This window comes from Heptranchias perlo, chromosome 35 (assembly GCF_035084215.1).
Source record: "Heptranchias perlo isolate sHepPer1 chromosome 35, sHepPer1.hap1, whole genome shotgun sequence".
NCBI classification, from domain to species: Eukaryota; Metazoa; Chordata; class Chondrichthyes; order Hexanchiformes; family Hexanchidae; genus Heptranchias; species Heptranchias perlo.
This window is the reverse complement of record NC_090359.1, coordinates 11,706,119-11,730,152: the sequence shown is the minus strand read 5'-3', so window position 1 is coordinate 11,730,152 and position 24,034 is coordinate 11,706,119. Positions and strand designations below refer to the sequence as shown.

The 24,034-nt window shown below is 45.2% G+C and overlaps 1 protein-coding gene and 1 pseudogene across 1 annotated transcript in view; both read left to right on the top strand.

Moving 5' to 3' along the window:
- Nucleotides 1-334: 334 nt before the first annotated feature.
- Nucleotides 335-3,550, top strand: LOC137302047 (ferritin heavy chain, oocyte isoform-like; annotated as a pseudogene).
- An 11,554-nt stretch (nt 3,551-15,104) lies between these two features.
- The window catches only part of LOC137302345 (zona pellucida sperm-binding protein 3-like), a 1,023,493-nt gene continuing 1,014,563 nt past the window's right edge, over nt 15,105-24,034 (top strand). The window contains exons 1-2 of the mRNA XM_067971982.1: nt 15,105-15,208; nt 15,300-15,477. Coding sequence (XP_067828083.1) covers nt 15,202-15,208; nt 15,300-15,477 — 185 coding nt within the window. The 5' untranslated portion in view covers nt 15,105-15,201. The remainder of the gene's footprint in view (nt 15,209-15,299; nt 15,478-24,034) is intronic.

Here is a 24,034-nt window from a genome sequence, read left to right as displayed (position 1 = left end):
AACAAACAGCAGGTTAAAATGAAGTGAAGAAACTTATGAAATAGAACAAGAGAAGTGATTGAATGAAAGGAGGATCCTGAAGATATTGGGTTTTTGTGTGTTTTTCCTTTTTTTTTGGTGTTTTTAGGCCCCCCCCCCACTTTTTACAGGGGGAGGGGTTAGGGTTTTTTCTGTTCGTGTGATGAGAAAGCAGCTATTTGATTGGCTGCCAAACATTTATCATCAGTGATGTCATATCCTGTAGTTAAAGATGGGTTGGGTCTGAAAGAATAAATATAGCAGCTTAGGTTTGAGGTCCTTATGTTCATATTGTTTATAGTCAGTTGCTGGTCTATTAAAAAAAAAATAGTTTGGATGGCTTCTCAAGTGTGTCAGAATTACCACAAGGAGTGTGAGGATGGTGTCAACAAGCAGACAAATATGGAGCTCTATTCCTCCTATGTTTATCTTTCTATGGTGAGCTTTGGGTATCTTTGGGTATTTTTTCTTATTAACTAATGTAGACTTACTGAATTCTAGTGAATTAACCTTTTAAATTCAGTAAAATAATTGAATTTGCTGTTCTAATATTTCTTTTAAGTATCTTTATAGTTGTGATGTTTCATTATCCTTTCAAATGGATTGTCTGGGTCCTTTTTTATATAGTTTCCATGTTGGAGTTTACATTGAGACTGTGAAATGCATTCCCCACCCCCCAAAAAAAAGCCTATTCAGTACATTGGTCAGTGAGTGTCTTTTGAGTTACAGGTGACTTGCCCATAGTTGGGGTCTTTGAAACACCTGTGGTGAAATCTTTAGTCAAAACACAAATCCATGGGCATTCTTAGCCATAGCTCCATACTCTTGATCTTGTAACCTGTCTTTTCCAGCCAAAAGTTTAATTGAACTTCTCAAAGTTTCTAAAATCAAATTGGGAATTTTCAAAATGGGTGGAGTTTCTTGCTTAATGAAGGGAGTTTTGTTCAGGTTTGGGATGGAGTGTAACCCTTGTCTGTACAATAGCAAGAAACTTGTAATTGATGGAATTGTATAGAACACAGTGGAGAAATGTGTGCCTTTTTTAATCAAGTAAGGCTGACATTGGGTTGCTCTCTGTTGTTATCAGGAAAGTGCCCAATTGCTACAAAGCAATGAACATAAAGCCTAATTTGAGCAAAAGGAAATTTATATCTCACTCTTCACTGGTGCCTACTGGTCATGGCCTCAAATGAGTGTACTGGTGGACACTGCATGCTCCCTCTCCTGGACCACATGGGACTGGGCAAGACCATGAACGAAGCAGGTCAGCCCTCCTTGGGCTGTGCTGATCCTTGACATGTGAATAGGGGGTGGGGGTTTGTGGTGAGTTCAGATTATTGATTTGGACAAGTTTTTCAGATGTCAAATGTACATCTAAATTTTCCCTAATTTAGTGATCTGAACTAATTTGAGTTTTATCCTCTCACATTGTTTGTCTCTGTTACAACTTATTTTCTTGGAATGTCACAAGTTCTGATCTAGTACACAGACCCTCTAAAAGGAGGAGACTCATTGCATGAGTTAATTGACTAATTGTGCACCCTGGTCTTTCTGAATCACTTGTGGTGGAACAGGTAGCTTTCGGCACCTTGGTCACAGTATCCAACACTGAAGGAGGACCTGTCATGTGACTTCCTGGTTAATGCTTTGTATAAATTGAGATGTGGGCAGGAGGTACCTGAATGGCCAAGTAGCTCAAGCTTGGGTTTAAGTTGAGTTGCTCAGTGTGGTCAAAGACTGAGGTGATTCCATTCTCCACTGGCCACCTGTTGTCTACTTTCACCAGGTGAACTGAGTTAGGAAATATGAGTACTCTTTAAAAATGATCAAACTCCTTGGTTCCCTGATCCATGGTGAAATCACTGTACTGATGTTTGTTCTCGATCTTAATTTGGTATGATTGTTTAATTGACTCTTGTGCCTACAGTCCTATTACTTTGACCGGGATGATGTTGCCCTGCGTCACTTTGCTGAGTTCTTCAAGGAGCAGTCACATGAGGAACGGGAGCACGCTGAGAAACTGCTGAAATTCCAGAATCAGCGTGGAGGCCGAATCATCTTGGAGGACATCAAGGTTTGTTCATAGAATCAGGCCATTTGGCTCATAGTGTCTGTGCTGGCTCTTTGAAAGAATATCCAATTAGTCCCTCGTGCCCTGCTCTTTCCCCATAGAGCTGTAAATTATTCCTTTTCATGATTCTATACATAAAAATCTGTTCTGACAGTTGCTATTGAATCAGCTTCCCTTTCAGGCATTTCATTCCAGATTGTAACAATTCACTGTTTATATATGAAATCTCTATCTTCCCTCTGGTTCTTTTGCCCATTATCTTCAATGTGTGTCCTCTGGTTAATGACCCACCTGCCAGTTGTTGAGATCATGACTGGACCAAATGTAATTTATTGAGGCTTTTTTTCATATTGAATGATTGGTCCCCAGTGCAGCCTCTATCCAGCTTTCAGAATGTGGAAAATTTCTCCACAGCAGAGAAGATGTTTTCTCATTAATGAGCCACATGTTCTACATTATAACTGAACAGAGTACTTGTTGCTAACATCAGGGCAAAAATCAATTTTCTTCCACTCTCCCGTCATCCTCTTGTTTCAGGCTAGTTTGAGATTAATACTGCATGGGATGCAGATGGGAGCTTGAGCATTTTGTGACTTGAAAGACTTCCCTTTTCAGAAGCCAGAGCAGGATGAGTAGGGCAATGGTCTGGAGGCGATGCAGAGAGCTCTGCAGATGGAGAAGGATGTGAACCAGAGTCTGCTGGATCTGCACAAACTGTCCACTGAGAGGACAGACCCTCATGTAAGTCCTTAGTGCATCAGTGACATTTAGCTTTTGGGTTTATTTTTAATTTGGGATTGTGTAATTTAGCACTGTCCTTTAAAATCACATCAGACTGAATGCAGCTCAATACTTTCCATTTCTAAATCTGAGGTTTGTTAAATCTACTGAAGGTGAGCATTAAAATCTGTCCTTGAAATCAATCTGTTTCAAGGGTTGAGATATCTTGGGCTTGAAGGGAACCTTCAAATGGATACTGACTTTAGATGAGGGACTGGGGCATGGCAGCATTTATTTTCAATACCAGTGGCTGGGAGGGCAAGGAGTTAGATCTAGTAGTCTCTTGGCCATATTTTGTAATGAGACCTTGAGTATTCCCCAGTAGGGAAGTGAGATTAAAGGAACCTAATGATTCAAGTAGCTAGCTTGATTTTTATTTTTCCCTTTCCAGTTGTGTGACTTCCTGGAGACCCACTACTTGGATGAACAAGTGAAGATGATCAAGAAGCTTGGAGATCACATCACCAACCTGAAGAGACTGGGAGCCCCTGAGAATTGAATGGGAGTGTACCTGTTTGACAAGCACACCCTGGGGGAGGAGTGACTGGACTGTTGTCCATGTTGCAGATATTCAACTTGTGTATTGAAGTTTTATGTTGCCATCTCTCTGAACTGGGAATGGAATTCAAAGTCTAAGATTAACTTCCAAACATTGTAGTTGAGTGTTCTTGCAGCTGAAATAAAACATTTTGATGTTGAACTGGTTCCTTTTCTTCAGTAATTGAGCACATTCTAACACCAATGCACGTGGCCTTGAGTCAAACAAAAAAAAATTCTAAGAAATAGGTTGTCACCGTGATAAAATCTGATTTGTTTGGGCACATGGATGTTTTAACCCCTTCCCCTCCAGAAGGCTTAATTTGGTTTTGTAGCAGCCTAGGATGGCCATCAGGCCAAAATTAGATTTGTACCTAACAGCTTTCAATATTTGGTGTTCTGTAGTAGAGATTAAAGTGTAATCTGATTACAGTAAGACCTCTTCCTCCACATAGGCTTGAATCCCTTTTGGAGAGTGTGCATTTTTTTATTACTATTTGTTCATGGGATGTGGGCATCAATGGTGATTACAGTAGTTAACCTTCTGAATAAACAACCCCACACATTGCTGCTGACTTGTCCATTGTAGGACATGAGGGAAGTGTTCCCTGAAGCAGGTATTCAAATTTAAGTAGTTACAAAAATCCTGGAGCAAAGTAAGACCAAATCTCCAATTGTTCCTGCTAGTGTTACCTGGCTCTTTCCTCCTTCTCTTCAGCCCATCTTTTTCTTCCTGTGCAGAACTTTGGTCCAGCTCCTGCTATTTGTTTCAATCTCAATTTTTATTTTCCAGTCTCTGTTCACCTCCTGCACCTTTTATATCCTGGACCCCATAGCCTCTAAAATACTTCCATTTGCTGTTGCAAATCTAAGAGTCCCTCTAAGTTTCCCTTGCTGGATTCTGTTTCATTAAACAGTTCTTGCCCCATTCCCCTCTCCTTGCGAATACAATCTTTGTGTAATCTTTTTTGGCCTGGAACCAAATAACACTAGATCCCAATTGCCAAAACTGCCACTTGTAAGTCTACTGAAGAGTTGGAGAATAGAGCCATCTAATTAAAGGCTAAACCACCAACTACTTGGTCTGTTTAAAGCTTTAACTGAGTTTGCACCAGTGATGTTCAGGCTATTCTCACACAGGGATCATATGATCAGATCAGTCCATCGACCCCACTTTTCGTTGCTTCATCTTTCCTTCACTAGGTTCCACCTTTGATTTTTTTTTAGCCTGCTGTTTGTTGTTGATCCGACAGTATTCTGATGTGCTCTGGAACACAACATATCCACGGGGCCCCATCCTTCCCTGACCGGATTTAGGGAAATATCAGTAACTCCCCTTTCTAATGAGAAAATTCACCACTCGACTCTTTCCACTTGGTGTTTGACTGTCCAAAAAGTACAAGAGATTAATCATTGAAACAAGGGATTACCAAACCCAGGAAATACCAGATAGTCTGTTCACCACTCTCGCTCACTGTATATACAACCAACACTACACACAGTGTTTGCCTCTCACCGCAATCCCTCCCAACACCAAACCCGCCCCCCCCCCCAAATCCCTTCAGTCAATGGTCCACAGTCTCTTCCCCGTGGAGTGCTCTGCATTTTATTGTTTGTAAAATGTCATGATGACCAAAAAAGAACTCAACATGCCGTGGCCCCCTTCACTTTCCAGCCGATGTGTGTACAGATGCTCACTGACCCTAGAATTGATGGAGTATTGAAGGACTTGTGTTTAACACGTTCATCACACCCACTTTCCATTCGCCTGACTCGCTGTTGGTTGTTGTTCACAGGCTCTGATCTGTTTGGATGTTGCCTCAAACCCGCAGCTACTTGCCAAATAACCAACTCACGGATCCATCCAGAATTATTCAAAGACACTGACCCGCAAACAACAATTAAACCTGTGGTTCTGGATCTTTGAACCGTCACGATCAGTGACCATAACCGATGGGATGGGGGCAGATCCACCAATTGACAATTTGGTCCATTATGGTCAAGTGCCCGGGTGGCCCCGGAGAGGGAGCATGTGGTGTCCACCGTTACGCTTGATGCCTTCCGCGACCGCTGGGCACCGCAGGGTATAGACTGTCTTTCAGACATCAATAATAGAATCCTGATTTAATTGGGAAAGTATCCTGTTGTTTTTGGTGGCACTTGATGCTTATTTTGGTATCTTTTCAGTTTGATTGGACCATCCAATATTAGTGGTGCCCTGAGAGGGCCACTTGTGATGGTTTATGTTTGGTGACCCTGGGGCAACCCAGAGTCTCCCTTATTGGTCCATCAAAGAAAGGTCGATTATGGTCAAGAATATGGTCACGATCAGATTTTTTATTCTTTGGAGTGTGGGATGGAAGAGCAGCCATGGTTTTTTTTCTTTTCCTTTTTTTGTGTTTTAGGCCCCCCTTTTATAAGAAGGGGAGGGGGGGTTTGGTTGTGTTTATGTGCAGTAAATCAATAAACCCAAAATAAGTGTCAAATTATAATTTTATTACATCGATCCAGGATGCACTCCAGTCCCTGCGGTGCCCACCGGTCACGGAAACAGATTTTACAGTTTGAGGAAAGTCAAAGCAATTGGATCTTTATTGAATTGTCAGCCAATGATGCTCCTCCTTCAAAGTTCTGACTGGCTCTGGGTGTCATCTCCCCTCCTCTCTTTTCTTGATTGGTGTTCTGAGAGAGGATGTAATTTCTGATTGGGTATTGCCAACTGTCACGCATCATCGAGGCTGCCACGCCCAGGATTAACCAGCAGTATAAATATGGAGCTTTGGGTGGCTGTTTTTCAGTTTCTTGCTTCAATAGAGTTGTTTAGTTTTGTTAAAGTTAATTTAAAGATGGCTTCCCAAGTGTGTCAGAACTATCACAAGGAGTGTGAGGATGGTGTCAACAAGCAGATCAATATGGAGCTCTATTCCTCCTATGTTTATCTTTCTATGGTGAGTTTTGTTTCTTTGACCCCTTCACATTGGAGATTCTAATGTGACATTACAAAATTCTGTTTTCTCCAACTCATCTATTGCCTTTTCTCTAATCTGCACCCCCTCCCCCAATTGATGGATGGTGAGTGTCTTTTTAAAGCTGTAATATAATGTGATTTATTGTACAGTCATTATCAAAATGTCTCCCTCTTCCTTGCAGTAGTTGCACCACATTCTATATCTTAAATCTCAATTGTTCACTTTCCTGGTGTCTGAGCTTTCTATTGAAGTTGTGTTTTGCAATACACTCTGCATTCAATGCCTGGGATTCATATTTCTTACCCTCTATTCTACATCTCTCCACAGTCTTTCCCCACATTCTCCTTGCAATGGGGGGGGAGGGGGGAGGTCATAATCTTAAATTAGAGCTAGTCCATTTAGGAGGTAAGTGAGGAAGCACTTTTCCCCTCCAAGGTACTGGAAATCTAAAACTCTCTCCCTTGAAAGTCTGTGGATGTTGGGGATTAATTGGTGCTTTCAAGACTGAAATCTTTTGTTGGGTCAGGGTATTGAAGGATGAGTTGATGTACAGATCCATGTTCTAATTAAATCATTGAGTTGGCTCAAATGGCTGTATGTCCCACTTCTGTTTCTATGCTCTGAACCTTCACTTTTTAAGTACCAGCTTGTCCCTGTCTGTCTTCTCTCTCTGCCTTTGCTCTATTGGTGGTAGGGCCTTCAGCCATTTTGGTCCTACTCAGTGTAACTGTTAATCCCTTTGCCTTCCTACCTCTGTCTGTCTCTCAAAGCATTCAAATGCTAACAGTTTCTAGTCATGCAACTCTTACTGCTTGGTATCTGTTTCTCCTCTGAAATGCCTTGATGTTTAGTGTTGAAGGTGCTAAGTTAATGCTGTTTGTGGTAGTTGTAGAAAGGGGTTTGTTTCAAATTTCAGTCATGAAAAGGATGTAAGCTTTTATGTTCCTTCACTAATTTCTAGACATATAATTCAGTCTTGGGTGTGAAGATTAAAGTGAAATATTGTGTTGAGCATGTTCAAAGCTGAATTGGTAATTTTCCATTGGCCAGCTTCCCTATTGCTAGGAGTGAGATTATCTCACTACCAGGTTAGTGAAGCAAGTCAGCCTGTGCTAGTTTTCAGAACCATCTGCCTACAAGCTCAGTGAGACTTGAACCCTTGACAGAAAGCAAAATATTGAGGTTGGCTTTATGTACAATACCCATGATGATAATTCTGATACCCAACTACTTTTGATCTCACCAGTCCTATTACTTTGACCGGGATGATGTTGCCCTGCGTCACTTTGCTGAGTTCTTCAAGGAGCAGTCGCATGAGGAATGGGAGCACGCTGAGAAACTGCTGAAATTCCAGAATCAGCGTGGGGGCCGAGTCATCTTGGAGGATATCAAGGTTAGATTTAATGGAGTGGCCTTCTGAATGGCTCCCCTTAAATGGACAATTTTAAATATTTCTAAAGCAATTTGTTCTAATGCACATAATTACATAGAATGTCCAGCACAGAATCCGGACATTTAGCCCAACTGGTCTATGCTGGTGTTTATGCTCCACATGAGCTGCCTCCCACCTTCATCTTGCCCTATCATCACATCCATCTATTACTGTCTCCCTCAGTACTTCTCCTTAAAGACATTTATACTATTTGACTCGTGGTTGTGGTGGTGTAATTCTATATTCTTGGGACAATTGGTTCATGGCAACATGGACATCTGATTGCTTTTCACCCCTATTTTCCTTCAGTACTTTCTTGTGTATTTTGTTTAATCCATTAAGTGAACTGGCTGAGACCTGATTCCCTTTTCAGAAGCCAGAGCAGGATGAGTGGAGCAATGGTCTGGAGGCGATGCAGAGAGCTCTGCAGATGGAGAAGAATGTGAACCAGAGTCTGCTGGATCTGCACAAACTCTCCACTGAGAGGACAGACCCTCATGTAAGTTTTTAATGTGGGCCTTTGGGTAAGTTCGAGGTGGTGGAAATTTACTGTCCTTGAGCCTATTCAAAAGATCTTCATACCCAATAGCTTTGTTGGTGTCATGCTCAAATTTTATTGGGGAGGGGAGACAGGAAAGGGAGATTGCCCTACTGTCTGCATTAGAAGTAAATGTATCTGATCCCAGGATCTAAGCACTTAATAGAGCAAAGTTACTGTATAAAATGCATCAATCTAAAGTGCACCACTTGACTATCCTCCAGACCAAGAAGATTAAAATCCAAACCCTTGGAGAAGCTCAGATCTTCCTCCATCTCTTGCTGGACATAACTATTTTCCATCTTTTCTTCCAGTTGTGTGACTTCCTGGAGACCCACTACTTGGATGAACAAGTGAAGATGATCAAGAAGCTTGGAGATCACATCATCAACCTGAAGAGACTGGGAGCCCCTGAGAATGGCATGGGAGTGTACCTGTTTGACAAGCTCACCCTGGGGGAGAGTGATTGAACTGACTGCAGGGATAAAGCTTATTGTTCAGTACTCCTGTTTATAGTCTGAAGAACCCCTATCCTGTAGCAATGGTGACTTTGTACTAAGAGCTGTGAGACCTGGGCTCTTGATGTGAAATGTAATAGTAACTGGAAATAAACTGTTACAGAAGACTGGGTTTTGGCTCCTTGTAAATTGAGTGATTGCTTATTTTTCAGATTAACATAATTCAGCTGTTGTAACAAATTACATTGGGCTATGTATTGGCTTTCGGGTGAGATTCTGCCCTATGACATTTTTTCTTCTGGGGTCATATCAATGTAGTGACTTGGGTGTTGAGGGCCAATGGGTCTGCCTTGAGTGTAAATTCTATTTATGCAGTAAAATGATTACTGCTGATTTCAATGCAAAGAACAATACAGTAATGAGTTACTGTTCCTATTAGTACTGCATATTATCAACTGTTTAACTCATTAATGATGCAAAATCAGCTGATTTAACATTTTGTTCCAATAAAACACAAGGAAAGTGAACTAGTAATTTCAGTCCAATCGGCAATTTTTTTAAGAATAGTATCTGCCTGGGGAAGAACAATCCAGATGCTTTTTTTTTTCAAAGATGCTACAGACCTCAGTAGGTAGTTGGGGTAGCTTATGAAATCACTCACTATTACTCCTAATAAACTGTTTGTTTGGAGTCAAATAGGTCTCATAGGGGGGAGTGCAGGTTCCCTGTTTGTCTATTTCCCTTCATTTTCATCTTCTGCCCCCCCCCCAACCCCCTGTTAATCTCCCCCATGAATAATAAATTGGGTATGGTACAGGAAAAAATACCTCGAACTAAACTCCAGCAAACAAAATCTTCCTTCTGGGAGATGTAGTAAATGCACTAAACAACTAACTTGAACCATTAAGTTGAATAGATAAGGCTCCGAAACTCTTCCATACCACTACTGTTCCATCAATTCATAAACCCAATATAAGCAGCTCATCCATAAATCTATCAATTTGTATTTATCCCATTGTGCAGTTAATACTAGATTACAATTCTAAATTCTACTGGATCACCATTTCATTTAAACCAGGTTAAATAGATATTTTGCCTGAAACTCCACATCCCAATGCCATCAATTCATAAACACAATACAATCAGCTCCTCCATAAATGTGTCGATTTGCCTATAGTCCTATTGTGCGTTCCATACCAAATTGTAATCAACCTTTCCAAATCCTATGGGTTCTCCATTCATCTCCTTCACCCCTATGAATGGATTCAAATGTTGATGCTGTAGCTGTAATTATCCAGTGTTTCCAAGTGAAGTTTAGGAACTTGTGACTTGCACTGGGTGTGATAGAATTGCCGTCTTCAGTCAGTCCATGTTAATATCTTTATATTGATGGAGTAAATAAGGGGAAACTGATTCCAGTAGCAGACCGGTTAGTAACCAGCAAACACAGATTTAAGGTGATTGGTAAAAGAACCAGAAGTGACACGAAACTTTTTTCAGTGTTCTGATCTGGAATGCATTGCCTCATCGGGTGGTGGAAGCAGATTTAATAACTTTCAAAAGGAAATTGGATAAATACTTGAAGGGGGAAAGAGCAGGGGAGTGGGACTAATTGGATAGCTCTTTCAAAGAGGCAGCATAGGCACAATGGGCTGAATGGCTTCTTTCTGTGCTGTAATAGTTGGATATTATGATCTCTAAAGGCACTTTTGGGATATCAATGTCACCACATTTCATACGTTGTTGAGCCATAATTTTACGAGTCAGTGTGGATTATCTGGTAGCTTTGACTGCTGCATAGTTCGCACCTTTGAGGTGTAGTCACTGTTGTAAGGTAAGAAATGCGGCAGTCAATTTGCCTCCAGCAAGGACCCAAAAACAGCAATGAAATATTGACCTGATAATCTGTTTTAGTGATGTTAGTTGAGGGATAAATATTGGTCCAGATATTGGGGAGAACTCCGCTGCTCTTCCTCGAAATAGTGCTGTGGGATATTTTACGTCCACCTGAGAGAGCAGATGAGGCCTCGATTTAATATCACATCCAAAAGACGGCACCTCCGACAGTACAGCACTCCCTTAGTCAGCCTAGATTATGTGCTCAAGTCTCGAGATGATGACTTGAACCCACAACCTTCTGACTCTGAGGTGAGAGTGCTGCCACTGAGCCACAGCTGACACAAATGGAGATGTTTGTGTGGGTGACATTGCATTCAGTAATCTTCACTGCCTCTCATTCTCGCTGAATATCCTGAATTTTACCAAACAACATTTCATGAGAATCAAAACTAAAAATGATGCATCCCACAATGCTTTGCCCAGTTGATGCCCCCATGCTGCCAATCCTCAGACACACCCATTCTCTATATTAGAACTGGGGACGATTCACACCATCCATGGGATGGAATTTCCATTTCTCTGACCAATGGATGGTTTGCAAATTCACTCAAGACAACTTGATTGCTTTGAATATTGTCTCAACATCACAATCACTAACAAGTAATAAAATTGACCAGATTATGAAAAGCCACTTCAGTGAAAATATCAAATTATTATCAAATAATTCAAAGTTATGATTCCAAGAGATTGAAACAAAGAGAAACTTTCAGATTTTTTTTTTTCTTTTTTTTTTCACTTTCAGATTTTTTTTTTTCCTTTTTTATTTTTTTTTATTTTGTTAGGCCCCCCTTTTATAAGAAGGGGGGTGTGGGGTGTGCTTAAATACTAAAACCAAACAAACCAAAACCAAGTGTTCAAATTAAAATTTTATTCTCCTCGTCCAGGATGCAGTCCAGCCCCTGCGGTGCCCACCGGCCGCGGAAAGCCTCGAGCGTACCGGGAGACACCGCGTGCTCCATCTCCAGGGCCACCCGGGCGCGGAGCATTCCGCGGAAGAGAGGCAGACAGGCCGAGCGACCGCCCCCACGGACCGCGAGCATCCTGGACCTGTGGATGGCCACCTTGGACAGGCCCAGGAGCAGGCCCACGAGAACGTCCACCGACCTGCCCGCCCCCCTCCTCACCAGGCGGCCAAAGATCAGGAGCGTGGGACTGAAGTGCAGCCAGAACTTGAGGAGCAGCCACTCCAAATAATCAAACAGGGGCTGCAGTCTCGCACACCCAGTGTACAGATGGAACACGGACTCCTCCAGGCCGCAGAAATCACAAGCGGCCTGGGTGTCCGTGAAATGGCGTAACCGCCGGTTGCACGCGACTGCTCCGTGCAACACTCTCCACCCCAGATCCCCGATGGAACACGGGAGGATCCCTGAGTAGAGAGCCCCCCACTGGGGACCCCCATCTCCGCCGGACGGCAGGATGGCACGCCAGGGCGTGTCCGGCCGAGAGACGAGGGCGAGGAAGTGGATGGTGTGCAGGAGCAGCCCGTACAGGAAATCCCTCCACGCAGTGTGAAACGGCACGGAGGGAATTTCCGAGAGACGGCTCAAGTTGTGAGGCGCGGCCCCCCGAGGGAGGTTCCGGGGTTTGGCGCCGAGGAGGAACTCCGTCCGAACGGGGGTCAGGTCGGACAGGATGGCTCCGCACGCCTGAGCCGCCTCCACATCCCGAGTGGAGTCAGGGCCGAGCGCCGATTTCAACGCCTGGATGGCGATGGCCGCGTCCCCGGCACGCCACGAGGACATCCGGGCGGCGAGCGCCCACGACTCCAACCAACCCGACCCACCGCCATCCAGGACGTCCCTGACTCTGGTCACCCGACCGGCCACGGCCCTCCGCACCGACAGCCGCGAGTGGCCGAAGCCGATATCGCGGAGGAACGGATTCCCGAGCAGCGGCTCCTGCAGGACGGCCGCAACCCCTGACGGGCGAGAGCTCCGACTGGAGGCGACCATGTTCCAGACCCTGAGCAGATCCTGGTAAAAGACAGGCAGCTCCCGCAAAGACGTGCGGCCGCCCACCAGCGAGACGAACAGGAGCTGCGTGTCGTAGTTCAGGCCGTGCACCTGGCGGAAAAAATACGTCGCCAGCGCACGCCATCTGAGAGGACGCTCAACGTACAGGTATCGCCGCAGCGTCCGAAGGCGGAAAGTTGCCACCTGGATGCGGACGCACACCAGCCCCTGACCGCCCTCCCTAAGCGGGAGAATCAGTACCGCAGCAGCGACCCAGTGTATCCGTCTGGCCCAGAAGAAGTCGACGAACTTCCTCTGAATCTTGGCGACAAACTCGGGGGGTGGGGTCAAAGTGACCAACCGGTACCACAACATGGCGGCCACCAGCTGGTTTATGACCAGCACTCGACCCCTGTAGGATAACACTCGGAGCAGTCCTGTCCAGCGCGCCAGGCGAGCGGCGACCTTGGCCTCCAGCTCTTCCCAGTTCGCCGGCCAGGCTTCCTCGGCAGGGCCGAGGTCGACTCCCAGGTACCGGAGGTGCGTGGTACTCCAGGCGAAAGGCCTGAGCTCCTCCGGCAGGGACTCCACCCGCCACTGACCCACCAGAAAACTAGACAAAACTGGAGTGCATCCTGGATATCCACAGGTCCAGGATGCTCGCGGTCCGTGGGGGCGGGCGCTCGGCCTGTCTGCCTCTCTTTCGCGGGTTGCTCCGCGCCCGGGTGGCCCTGGAGATGGAGCACGCGGTGTCTGCCGGTACGCTTGAGGCTTTCCGCGACCGGTGGGCACCGCAGGGGCTGGAGTGCATCCTGGACGAGGAAAATAAAATTTTAATTTGATGCCTGGTTTCGTTTTATTTGGTTTTTTGTACTTAAGCACACCCTACACCCCCCCACCCTTCTTATAAAAGGGGGGCCTAAAAAACACAAAAAAAAAGAAAAAAAAAAGGTGCTGGTTGGTGGGTAAAGTGATAGTTGAGTTGTTTGGTATCATGGGGGATTTTGTAGTGAGAGGTTTGTTCCCAGTGCTGGTGTTAGTTGGAGCGGTTTGTTGCTCTGATATTTGGCAACAGTTTAGAGGCCAGAGATTTCCATGGAGAAGAGTAAAACCCACCCCTGTGCCCCAGAGAGTCCCTCCCCCTGTGCCTCCCTTTGGTTCCCATTTCAGTGTGTCTGAGGGGAGAAGTCTCTCTCCACTGCAGACTGTGATGGTGCAGTGTGGAGAGCAGAACCTGCTGGTGAGGGGAGACATGGATTTATTTAGAACCAGGCACCTGATTAAAGCTGCTGACCTGACCCTGGGGACAGCAGGTTGTCGGCCAACTGGGATCTACTCACAGAACCACACTGTCCTCTTTGACAATGGGCTCCATGAATGTGGCAGCAGATTGCAGGTAATGTGATTCCTCAACTCTTGCTCCAATTTCACTGTGCAGATTACTGCCCACTCTGAACTCATTAACATCGGGTGAAACTCCAGCCACTGAGGAGATCCCTGAATGAAATCTGTGTATAAATTTTTTGCCCACTGTGAAGTATCACCCTGTGTGAAACTACTTCTTTATGTTGACATGTCAATCTTCGCTTTATATTTAAAAAGAACTTCAACTTGTCACTGAGGGACTGCATCTTTCTTAAATGGGTCATTGCTACTCTCTAACTCTGAGATTCAATTCGATTGACCTTGAACCTTCACCTGCATTTCTCCAAACCACTCTGTTCTTTTGTGCCTCAATTGATTTATCTTTTCCGTTCCTTCCTGTGGATATTCAGGCCTGTTGCCTCAACTTGTGGTCAATGAATGTTCAGTGTGGAAGTTCCTGTTGAGACTTCCCTTGAAAGATGAAACAAGTGGAACAATAATTGGGATGCACTGTATTAAAGGGGAACTCCACTTTTGGTTGTTACACCTGCCAAGACCATTGATTCCACGGACACAGATGAGATTTAAAAGTGATGTTGTGTTTTGTGCTCCATATCAGGGGTAACTTGAGCCCCTTAAGGTGAAAGCTCTAATCTATATGGGAAAGAATGCTCATCAAATCTGGCAGTGCCAATCATTTCAGGGTTTCTGACTGCAGGCCTGAAGTCCCCTGTAACAGAAGGTGGACTGAGCAGAGTAACAGAGGCTGCTCCAGGCAACTTCCACCAATGGTGGAGCTGCTTCAATCATGTGTCATTGAGGAGCAACTGAAACCCCTCAAACTGCTGCTCAACAGGGCAGGAAAATGACCAGAAATAGCTTTTGGGACAATTGGTTCATGGCACCACCCACCTGAACCACACCCCAAATGCTCGTGGATCTGTTATTGTGAGAACTAATGGAGCAGTCATTCCCATTGAGTGCCACTATTTTAGGTAAGAATCTTTACTCTATTGCAAATAAGGTCTACAGCAGGTGCAGTTCTGTGAAGTTGTCCTGAAATTACTGTACTGTCCTTTCAGGAAGGGCAATGTGAGCAGTGACCCTATCAAGCCCACCTGGATCCCATTCAGCTCGACCAAGTCTGGAGAAGGGCTTCTGTCATTCTCACTGCGTCTTATGAACGGTATGTGATGGGTGGATGGGGAGTGCTTTTCTGTCGTCTCCCACTGGGAGTTACACCCACTGTCTCCAACCCTTTTCCTCTTGTACTTCAGATGACTGGCTTACAGAGCGCACCTCGACTGTCTACTACCTGGGTGACCTCATTCACATTGAGGCCTCTGTTTCAATGACCAACCACATGCCCTTGAAGCTCTACATTGACAGCTGTGCAGCTGCATTGAGCCCAGACAAGGATTCCACCCCAAGATACAACATCATTGACTCCCATGGGTTAGGAGCTCTCTGCTTTCTCCAGCTGGTTCTGTCTCAATCGGTTCACTTAATTCACTTTGTCCCTTTTTAAATCTTTCTTCAGTTGCCTCCTGGACAGCAAAGCTGAGGACTCCTTTTCAACCTTTGTGTTGCCAAGAGGTGAACGTGAGCTGGACAAACTCCAGTTTGATCTGGATGCGTTCCGCTTCTTTGGAGATGACCGTTCCTTGGTAAGAGGAAGCCAAACATTGGGTTCCCCATGTTGGGAGGAGGTCACTAAATAACAACTTGTATTGAATGTGTCCCTCAGATTTTCATCACCTGTCACCTGAAAGTTGCTGCAGTGGATCGGAGAGATTCCATGAACAAAGCTTGTACTTTCCAGAATATGTAAGTGCCCTCTCTCGCTCAGGGATGTGTTGATTAAAGGATGATTGACAACCTGGTTGATAAACTGATTCTCTGGTTGAGCTGGACCCCATTGGAAGAATCGACCAATGACGTGTGTGCCTGTTGTCATCTGGGCAACTGCAGTGCCACAAGGGATTTCCTCGTTGATTCCAGAGGAAGGAGGGATCTTGTATCTGGACCTGGTAGGACATTGATCCTCTTGATTGTTGGAGGTCACCCTTTACCCTCTCTAACTGGAATGTTTGATATTGCAGAGAGTGATGCTGAGTTGAAGTGGGAGGGTGAGGCCTCACTTCGACCCTTGGTCATTCTGGATCCTCATGTGACAGACCTGGCAACTGAGCCCCTGAATGATGTTGAGCCAAGGGTGCAGGAGAGGTCTCCAGGTGGTGAGTTGGCCGACTGCTCGTTTCCATTTTCCCCTCAGTATTTCCTTCACTAACCATTGGTTTCTTGTTGCTTTATAGGTGTGGCGTCTGAGGTGGTCCTGATCTTGGCCCTGACTGTGAGCGCTGTCTCTCTGATCTCTGCTTCTTGGATTGCCTTGTTCCTGAACAGGAAACACAAGCAAACCCAGTTTAACTAGTTATCAAATGACCAATAAAGCAGTGACCACTTGTATCTTCTAATGGCTGGTTGCTCATTTCTCACTGTCTCCAGTCAACGACACAATGAGTGCTCAATACCGTGTTAGTAACACACTGCACTCCTCCGTCAGTTCCTCCTGTTAGTGAAATGGGTTGAAATGGGTCCATGTAACTAGTGGCAAAATGGCTGGTAATCGTGTATCCAGGCCCAGTCCAGGGATGGCTGCAGCAATGGGTGAAGGCTTGCCAGGCCCTCATTGTGCAGGTCAATGAGCTCTGAAGGGACAGTGGGACTGGCCTGAAGTACTGGTGCCGGGTGGTTGACTGCCCAATCATTCCCTTGGTGCTCTGTGGCCATTGATCACTCGAATCCGCACATGGGCTCCAAACTCCTAAACTTTCCCATTTGGAGCTAATTGTCCAAACACCAATAGGATTGAAAGTGGGTGGACTTGAACTCTCTTCCAAGATTGAAGATCTCTGTCCCTGGTGTGAAGATCTTTGTTTTGTTGGGCTGGGGCTCCAAGTAAATTTCCAATGCCCAGTGTAAAGATTAATGTTCACAGGGGGCAATGTTGTGCTCATTGGGTACAGGCACAGAGTGCGAGGGACGGGGAGCCCAGCGGTTGTGATTTACCTCTGTTGGATTTGAATTTCACCTGTCTTCTCGTGAGCACAGACTGAAGTTTCGTTATCCTCAGCTTCCCCTCACGGCAGGCCCTCAGGATTGTATTGTAAGTAGTTAGTCCTATTTTTCAGATTACGTTATTGTTTATCATTCACTATATTTGAGGGGTGGCAATAGGAACAGGAGTAGGTCATTTAGCCCCTCTCGCCTGGTCCACCATTCAATGAGATCATGGTTGATCTGTGACATAACTCCATATACCTGCCTTAGTCATATCCCTTACCTTTTTGATTAACAAAATTTTAACCTGAGATAATAGATTTAACAATTGAGCTAGCATCAACTGCCATTTGTGGAAGAGTGTTCCTAACTTCTCCCACTCGTTGTGTGTCGAAGTGTCTCTTAACTTCATTCCTGAAAGTCCTAATTCGAACTTCGAGGTTATGTCCCCTGGTCGTTAAACTGGCTGTGTCTTTATAACTTTACAGTGAATTGGGTACAATCCATGTCTGGGACAACCTTGCCTTTGAAATACTGAAATTTGTTCATAAAATGTTCTTCAGATTTAATAAGAGCATATTTGTTTATCTTTACTGAGCTGGGTTTTTCTTTTTGGTAAATCAGACATTCAGGGGGTCTATTAAACAGGATGGGAGCTGTTAGCAGTAAACACCCTCGCTTCAGACAACATTCTTTGGTGGGTGGAAACCACTTCTCCATTTAAATCAAATCATAGTAATATTTTACTTCAGCTATAATCACTGAAGTTTAGTGTTTAAACATAGCAGGAGATCCAGGCTCGTTCTGTTGCAGTAGAATCACAATAAGTTAGTGGGAACTTTTAACAATAGCAATTCATTTCTGCTCACTACACACAAGGTGATTTTTCTTCCAGTGGAAACTGCAGTCAGACGGCCCCTCCTCACTTTCACTCTGAGCTTCCTCACACTATTGATGAATAATGTTAGGAAACATTAAACCCAATAGATGACAATACATTGTAGTGTAGTGTAGGGCCATCCTACCCTCTTCTGACTGTTGTCTGATTTACATGTAAACATTTCAGGGAGGCTTTACAAACTGGATATACTGACCAGGACACCAGGAGAACTACTTTGGGGTATTTTTAAAATGTTGCAACAAAATACCATGTAGAAATGCTTCATGAATTCATTCTCAATGAAGCTTAGGATCTTACAGGACAGAAACAGGTGACTTTCCTCTCGCCCCCTCATCCAATTTAATGTTCCTCTGTTCCAAGGTGCCTCCACTATTATTCCCATTTAAAATAATTCATGGAGTCTGTGTGAACAACATTTTCGGGCAGAACTCTACATTGTCCCCTCCCTATAAAGATATTTTTTTGAACCGTAGACATGTATCTTTTGCCATGTTACATTTGAACCTAGGGGTTATAGAATCATAGAAATTTACAGCACAGAAGGAGGCTATTCGGCCCATTGTCTGTGCCAGCTGAAAAAGCTATTCAGCCTAATCGCACTCTTGGTCTTGGTCCGCAGCCTTGCAGGTGACGGGACTTCAAGTGCGCATCCAAGTACTTATAAAAAGCGATGTTGGTTTCTGCCTCTACCACCCTTTCAGCGAGTCAGGTTCAAACCCACACCACCCTCTGGGTGAAAAAAATTATCCCCAGATCCCTTCGAATTCTTCCAATTATTTGAAATATATGCCCCCTGGTTATTGGCCTCTCTGCTAAGGGATATCGGACCTTCATATTCTTTTTTTATTTGTTCATGGGATGTGGGTGTTACTGGCAAGGGCAGCATTTATTGCCCATCCCATTTGCCTTTGAGAAGGTGGGGGTGAGTTGCCGCCTTGAAGTGACGCAGTCCGCGTGGCCCCCAATAATTTTATACACCTCAATTAAATCCCCCATCAGCATCCTCTGTTTCAATGAAAACAACTCCAGCCGATCCAATCCTTCCTCATAGCTAAAATTCTCCAGTCCTGGAACATCCTTGTAAATCTCCTCTGGACCCTCTCTGGTGCAATCCCATCTTTCCTGTAATGTGGTGACCTGAACTGGACACGGGTTAAATTTATTAGTCCGCCTGTTCCCACAGGTCCCAGTCGAGTTTCTTCATTCCTTTCCTTGGTTCAATCCGTCATTCACCGATTGGGTTTATGACCGGTCACCACCTCCTGTGATTTCCCCAATTGGCTGCCCCTCTTCTCAGAGATTCTCTCGCTCCACAGACCACCTGCACTCTGTCGGTTCCACCAATCCGGGAAGCTTAACCTGTGATTGGATGAACTCGGTGACCCGGGCCCGTCATGGCGGCCGAATCTCCCACAATGCAGAGCGGCAGAGAAAAGGCCCCATCTGTGGGACAGGCCGCGCTGCACTCTGGGAGAATGTTCGCACATGCGCACATCACCCGCCGAATCAGCGGCCGCTTCCTGTTGTGTCGCGAGACAAACTTTCCGTTTTTTCGGTTGAGAACGAGCGGTTTTTATTGTGACGGAAACTGACGTCACTTTTCCTTTGAATCGCGCGGTTTGATTTAAATAAACGGCGCACATGCGCAGTGTGGCGCGTCCCTCTTAAAGGGCCCTGGACCGGCCGAGAGTCCCCGAGCCCGGGGACAGGACCGAGAGACGGGCAATGGGATTAGAGCGGAGGGCGGCCCCGGGGAGGGGGAACTTGCATTTCTCCAGCGCCTGTCACATCCTCAGTACATTACACTCTGTATAAACACAGAAAGCTGACACACCAGGGGAGATCGCACGGTGTTGGACACGGAGTGAAATAAACTGAAGTGTTTATAAAAAGTTACAGATCACAACCCGTGTCTCTGTCTCTCTCCGCCATCCCGGCCTGTGCTCTGTTATCTGATCTCACTCAATGTGTTGCTGATCATTTTCATCAACATCTTTGAATGTGGCAGCACAAGTTGGTGAAACCGTTAAAACAGCATCCGGTTCCTTGGCTTAATAATAGAGAAATAGAGCACAAAAGCAAGGAAGTTATGTGAAACGTTTATAAATCATTGTTCAGGCCTCATCTGAAGTATTGTGTCCAATTCTGGGCACTATAATTTATTAAGGAGGTCAAGGTCTTGGAGAGGATGGAGAGGAGATTTCCCAGAATTATACCAGGGATGGGGTTTAGTTGTGTGGAGAGACTCGAGAACCTGGGATTGTTCTGCTTCGAGCAATGAAGGTTAAGGGTAGAAGTAATCCACGTGTTCAAAATTAAGAGGGGTTTTGATCGAGTAAATAAGGAGAAACTTCACCCACTGGCGGGAGGGTCGGCAACCAACGGACGCAGATTTAAGATGATTGGCAAAAGAACTAGAAGGGAGATAAGGAGATTTTTTACACAGCGAATTGTTATGATCTGGAACGCACTGCCTCAAAGGATGGTGGAGCTCGATTCAATCGTAACTTGAAAAGGAAAATTGGATAAATACTTGAAAAGGTAAAAATTACAAAGTTTATGGGTAAAGAGCACGGGAATGGGAGTAATCGGTTACATCCTTCAAAGAGCTGGCCACTGCACGATGGGTCGAATGGCCTCCTGTGCTGTGAGATTCTAGGATTGTATATTTTCCATATATTTGTTTCTGTAAGAAGGACAATGGCAGGCTGTCTGAGCAAAGCAGATGTTCAAAAGGTCCAAACACACGAGGCATCAAAGAATCAGGCGTAGATTTCAGCCCAAAGATTTTTTTTCAGCTCCAGTCATCAGCACAGCACAGACCTCTGAAACACAACCAGTCACTCCTTCCAATATCACAGAGCCAGAAACAGACCAGCTCTCAGTTTGCTTTCGAGTGAGTGCTGAACTCATCACATGGTGTCTGCACTGAACTGGCAATTAGAATCTCCTAATCACTTGGCTGTTTGTTAATACGGTAAAAAATCAGATTTTAACTGACCTGCCCTTTTCAATCCATTCATTGATCATTCACAGAGGCCCAAAGAGGCCTCTCATAGTGTCTGAATCAGCTGTACTAAAGATTATCCATTAGTTCTTAGCGATGAACGTGATGAAAACAAATGTCGCTCGTTGATTTTGGTGTCAGAGGGTTAGATATTTATCTCACGGTGGGAGAGAGATGAATAAGATGAAATAAAGCGAGTGTCTGTGATAATGTTTGAATGACCGACACCAATCCGGAATTTGTACAATGCTGAATGTTTCAATTCACAATGTGGATTTCCAATGGATTCTCTGCAATGTTAACACAAATCCGTTTGTTCCACAGGAGATGGTCGTGGTTCTGGTCACAGGAAATGTACAAATTCAGAAAATTTATTGTCTTGAATTTCTATATACTTCAGTTCCCAGAACGAATAATTACAGACTCTCTGGGGTACATTTTCCGCTTGGTGATCTGGTGTAAAACTGGCCTTGCAGATTGACCGCTCGTTATTAAAACCACCTGGGGCAGGAATTTTTCCTGGACGGTACCGCCTGACGGCCGGTATCGCTCGCTGAAGCTTCCTCCTGATATTCAGTCAAGTCCCACTGAAGTCAAGGGAACTGAATATCAGGTGGGATGTGTGATGGGCGGCCTATCCGCTATCACCCACTTTGTGCTACAGCCCAAGACCATTCTGATTCCCATTGAAATGAACGGCAGGGAAATTCCCGCGGTTTGTATAAACGGCGGGCGATCCGCCCACCAAATGACCTCCAGGTGGTGAAGACATATGTCGACACCTCCTCGTCACCGGGGCAGATTCGGTACTGGCGCTCTGGCATGAAACTGCCGTTGGCTCTGTGGGACTGGATAGACCCAGACCGACTGGAAGTGTACGGGGATATGCTTCTGGCAGACAGCATGGCAGAGTCCACGAGGAAAGGCATCATCACCCTCATCTCCAAGTGAAGCTTTCTTACATCGCCTCTCAGGCAAGTTTATCCTTGCTTAGATAAGGAGACCAAAACTGTACACATTACTCCAGGTGTGGTCTCACCAAAGCCCCGTACAATTGCAACAAGACTTCCTTACTCTTGTATTCCAGCCCCCTTGCAATAAAGGCCAACATGCCATTTGCCTTCCTAATTGCTTGCTGTACCAACATGTTAACTTTCTGTGTTTCTTGCACCAGGACACCCAAGTCTCTCTGAACATGAATATTCAATAGTTGCTCACCATTTTAAAACATTTTGTTTTTCTATTCTTCCTATCAAAGTGAATAACCTCACATTTCCCCACATTATACTCCACCTGCCACCTTGTCCACTCACGTAACCTGTCTGTATCCCTTTGCAGACACTTTGTGTCCTCCTCACAGCTTACTTTCCCACGGAGCTAGCGTCAGAGATCTTTTTACACTCATATACATTGTAAATAGCTGAGGCCCAGTAAAGGCCGGTATCGCTCGCTGATAAGTCAAGGGTAAAATCCCTACGAGGACATTGGTCCCAGCCTTGTTGAGGTGCAACCCGTCCATCTTGTACAGGTCTTTAGTATTAATCAAAGTGCACAATGACGCCCCCGGTAAAGCGAGTATCTCCCCACAGATACTACCTGACCAGCTGAGTGTTGCCAGCAGTTTCTGGGTTTATTTTTGAGCTTTCAAGATAGCAGTTTTCCTGACAACCTGCAACTTGCCTCAAGGGCGCAGCTTCAAGCACAACTTTCTTGTGCTCTTCTCACACACAAGATCACACTTTACTTTCCGACACACGCGTTTAAAATCTGCCGTTTCCGCACACAGCGTCCTGCGCCACGAGAATTTGAAAGACCTTCCGCTCATGGCCTGCAATCGCTCCTTTTTCCCCACAGGCGCTCTTTACATTTATCCTCTACTCGATTCAATCACAGGTTTCAACAGAACTATTAAGATCAAGGCGGAACACTTCCGATCTTACTGCACCGCCCCAACTTGCCAAATGTGCACCTTTCAACCGCCATTCGCAGCTCTGTAGCGCTGCCCGTCGCTCACGCAACTCAACTGCTGAGAGAAAAGAGCCAACAAGCATCAAAACAAAAACCAGTTCTTCAGTTACCATCCCCTGGATCACAAGATTCCCCAAGTAAATTTCGTGAACATTCGGGCGGCTGTCTTTCCAGAGACCAGCCCTGCTTTCGTCGTGTTTGTCTGTCGAGCGATCACGCAGATCGAAATGTATCGACTGATTTCAAGGCACAAATGAACATTGGTGTGAATGGGACATGTGCCCAATAGAAACAGCGGTCGGAGCAGAACAAACTGAAAGGCGTGAGATCGTGAAAGTGAATGTTAGAGTCGGCAATGCCGCAGGGAAGTGTCCATGAGATGGAAGGAGGGAAGTAAAGGCGGCCCATTGACTGTGGAAGGAAGAAAAAGCTGGGAGAAGAGGCGGGTTTGAACTGTGGAACATCAAGTACAGGCATGTGAGAGAGGTGGGATTTGACGGAATTAAAATGTTTCACCAAAATAATATTATTTCTTGTGCGAAAGATTGATTTCTTGCTGCATTCTCTCAGCATATGTGGCAAAGGAGAAAATCGGTAAATGACACTCTGTGGAGACTCGGATTCGAACGGAGGTGACTGCGACCACAACGCAGAGTATTAACCACAAAACGATCACGACGAGGGACATCAGGTGTGGCAGTTGTGCCCGAACAACAGCAATGGCGCTGCTTCGAAAAGAAGGATTCTGAGCGATGAGGCCAAAACAACCAGCACCTCAAATTGTAGCAGCGGTGGGATTTAAACCCACGCCCCCACAGAGACTGGGACCTAAATCCAGCGCCTTCGACCGCTCAGCCACACTACCATGTCACCTCTGCTGCCCTCAGAATCTGGGAACTGGTGATTGAAAAGCGGCTTTCTTACTCTGACCTTTCAGTCCAAGACTTTTGCTTTTACAAAATAAAAGGGCTTTCTTTGCACTGTTCATGCGACAAGGTGGCCGAGTGGTTACGGGAACGGACTGCTAATCCACTGTGCTCTGCACCCATGGTTTTGTATCCCACCCGCGCCAT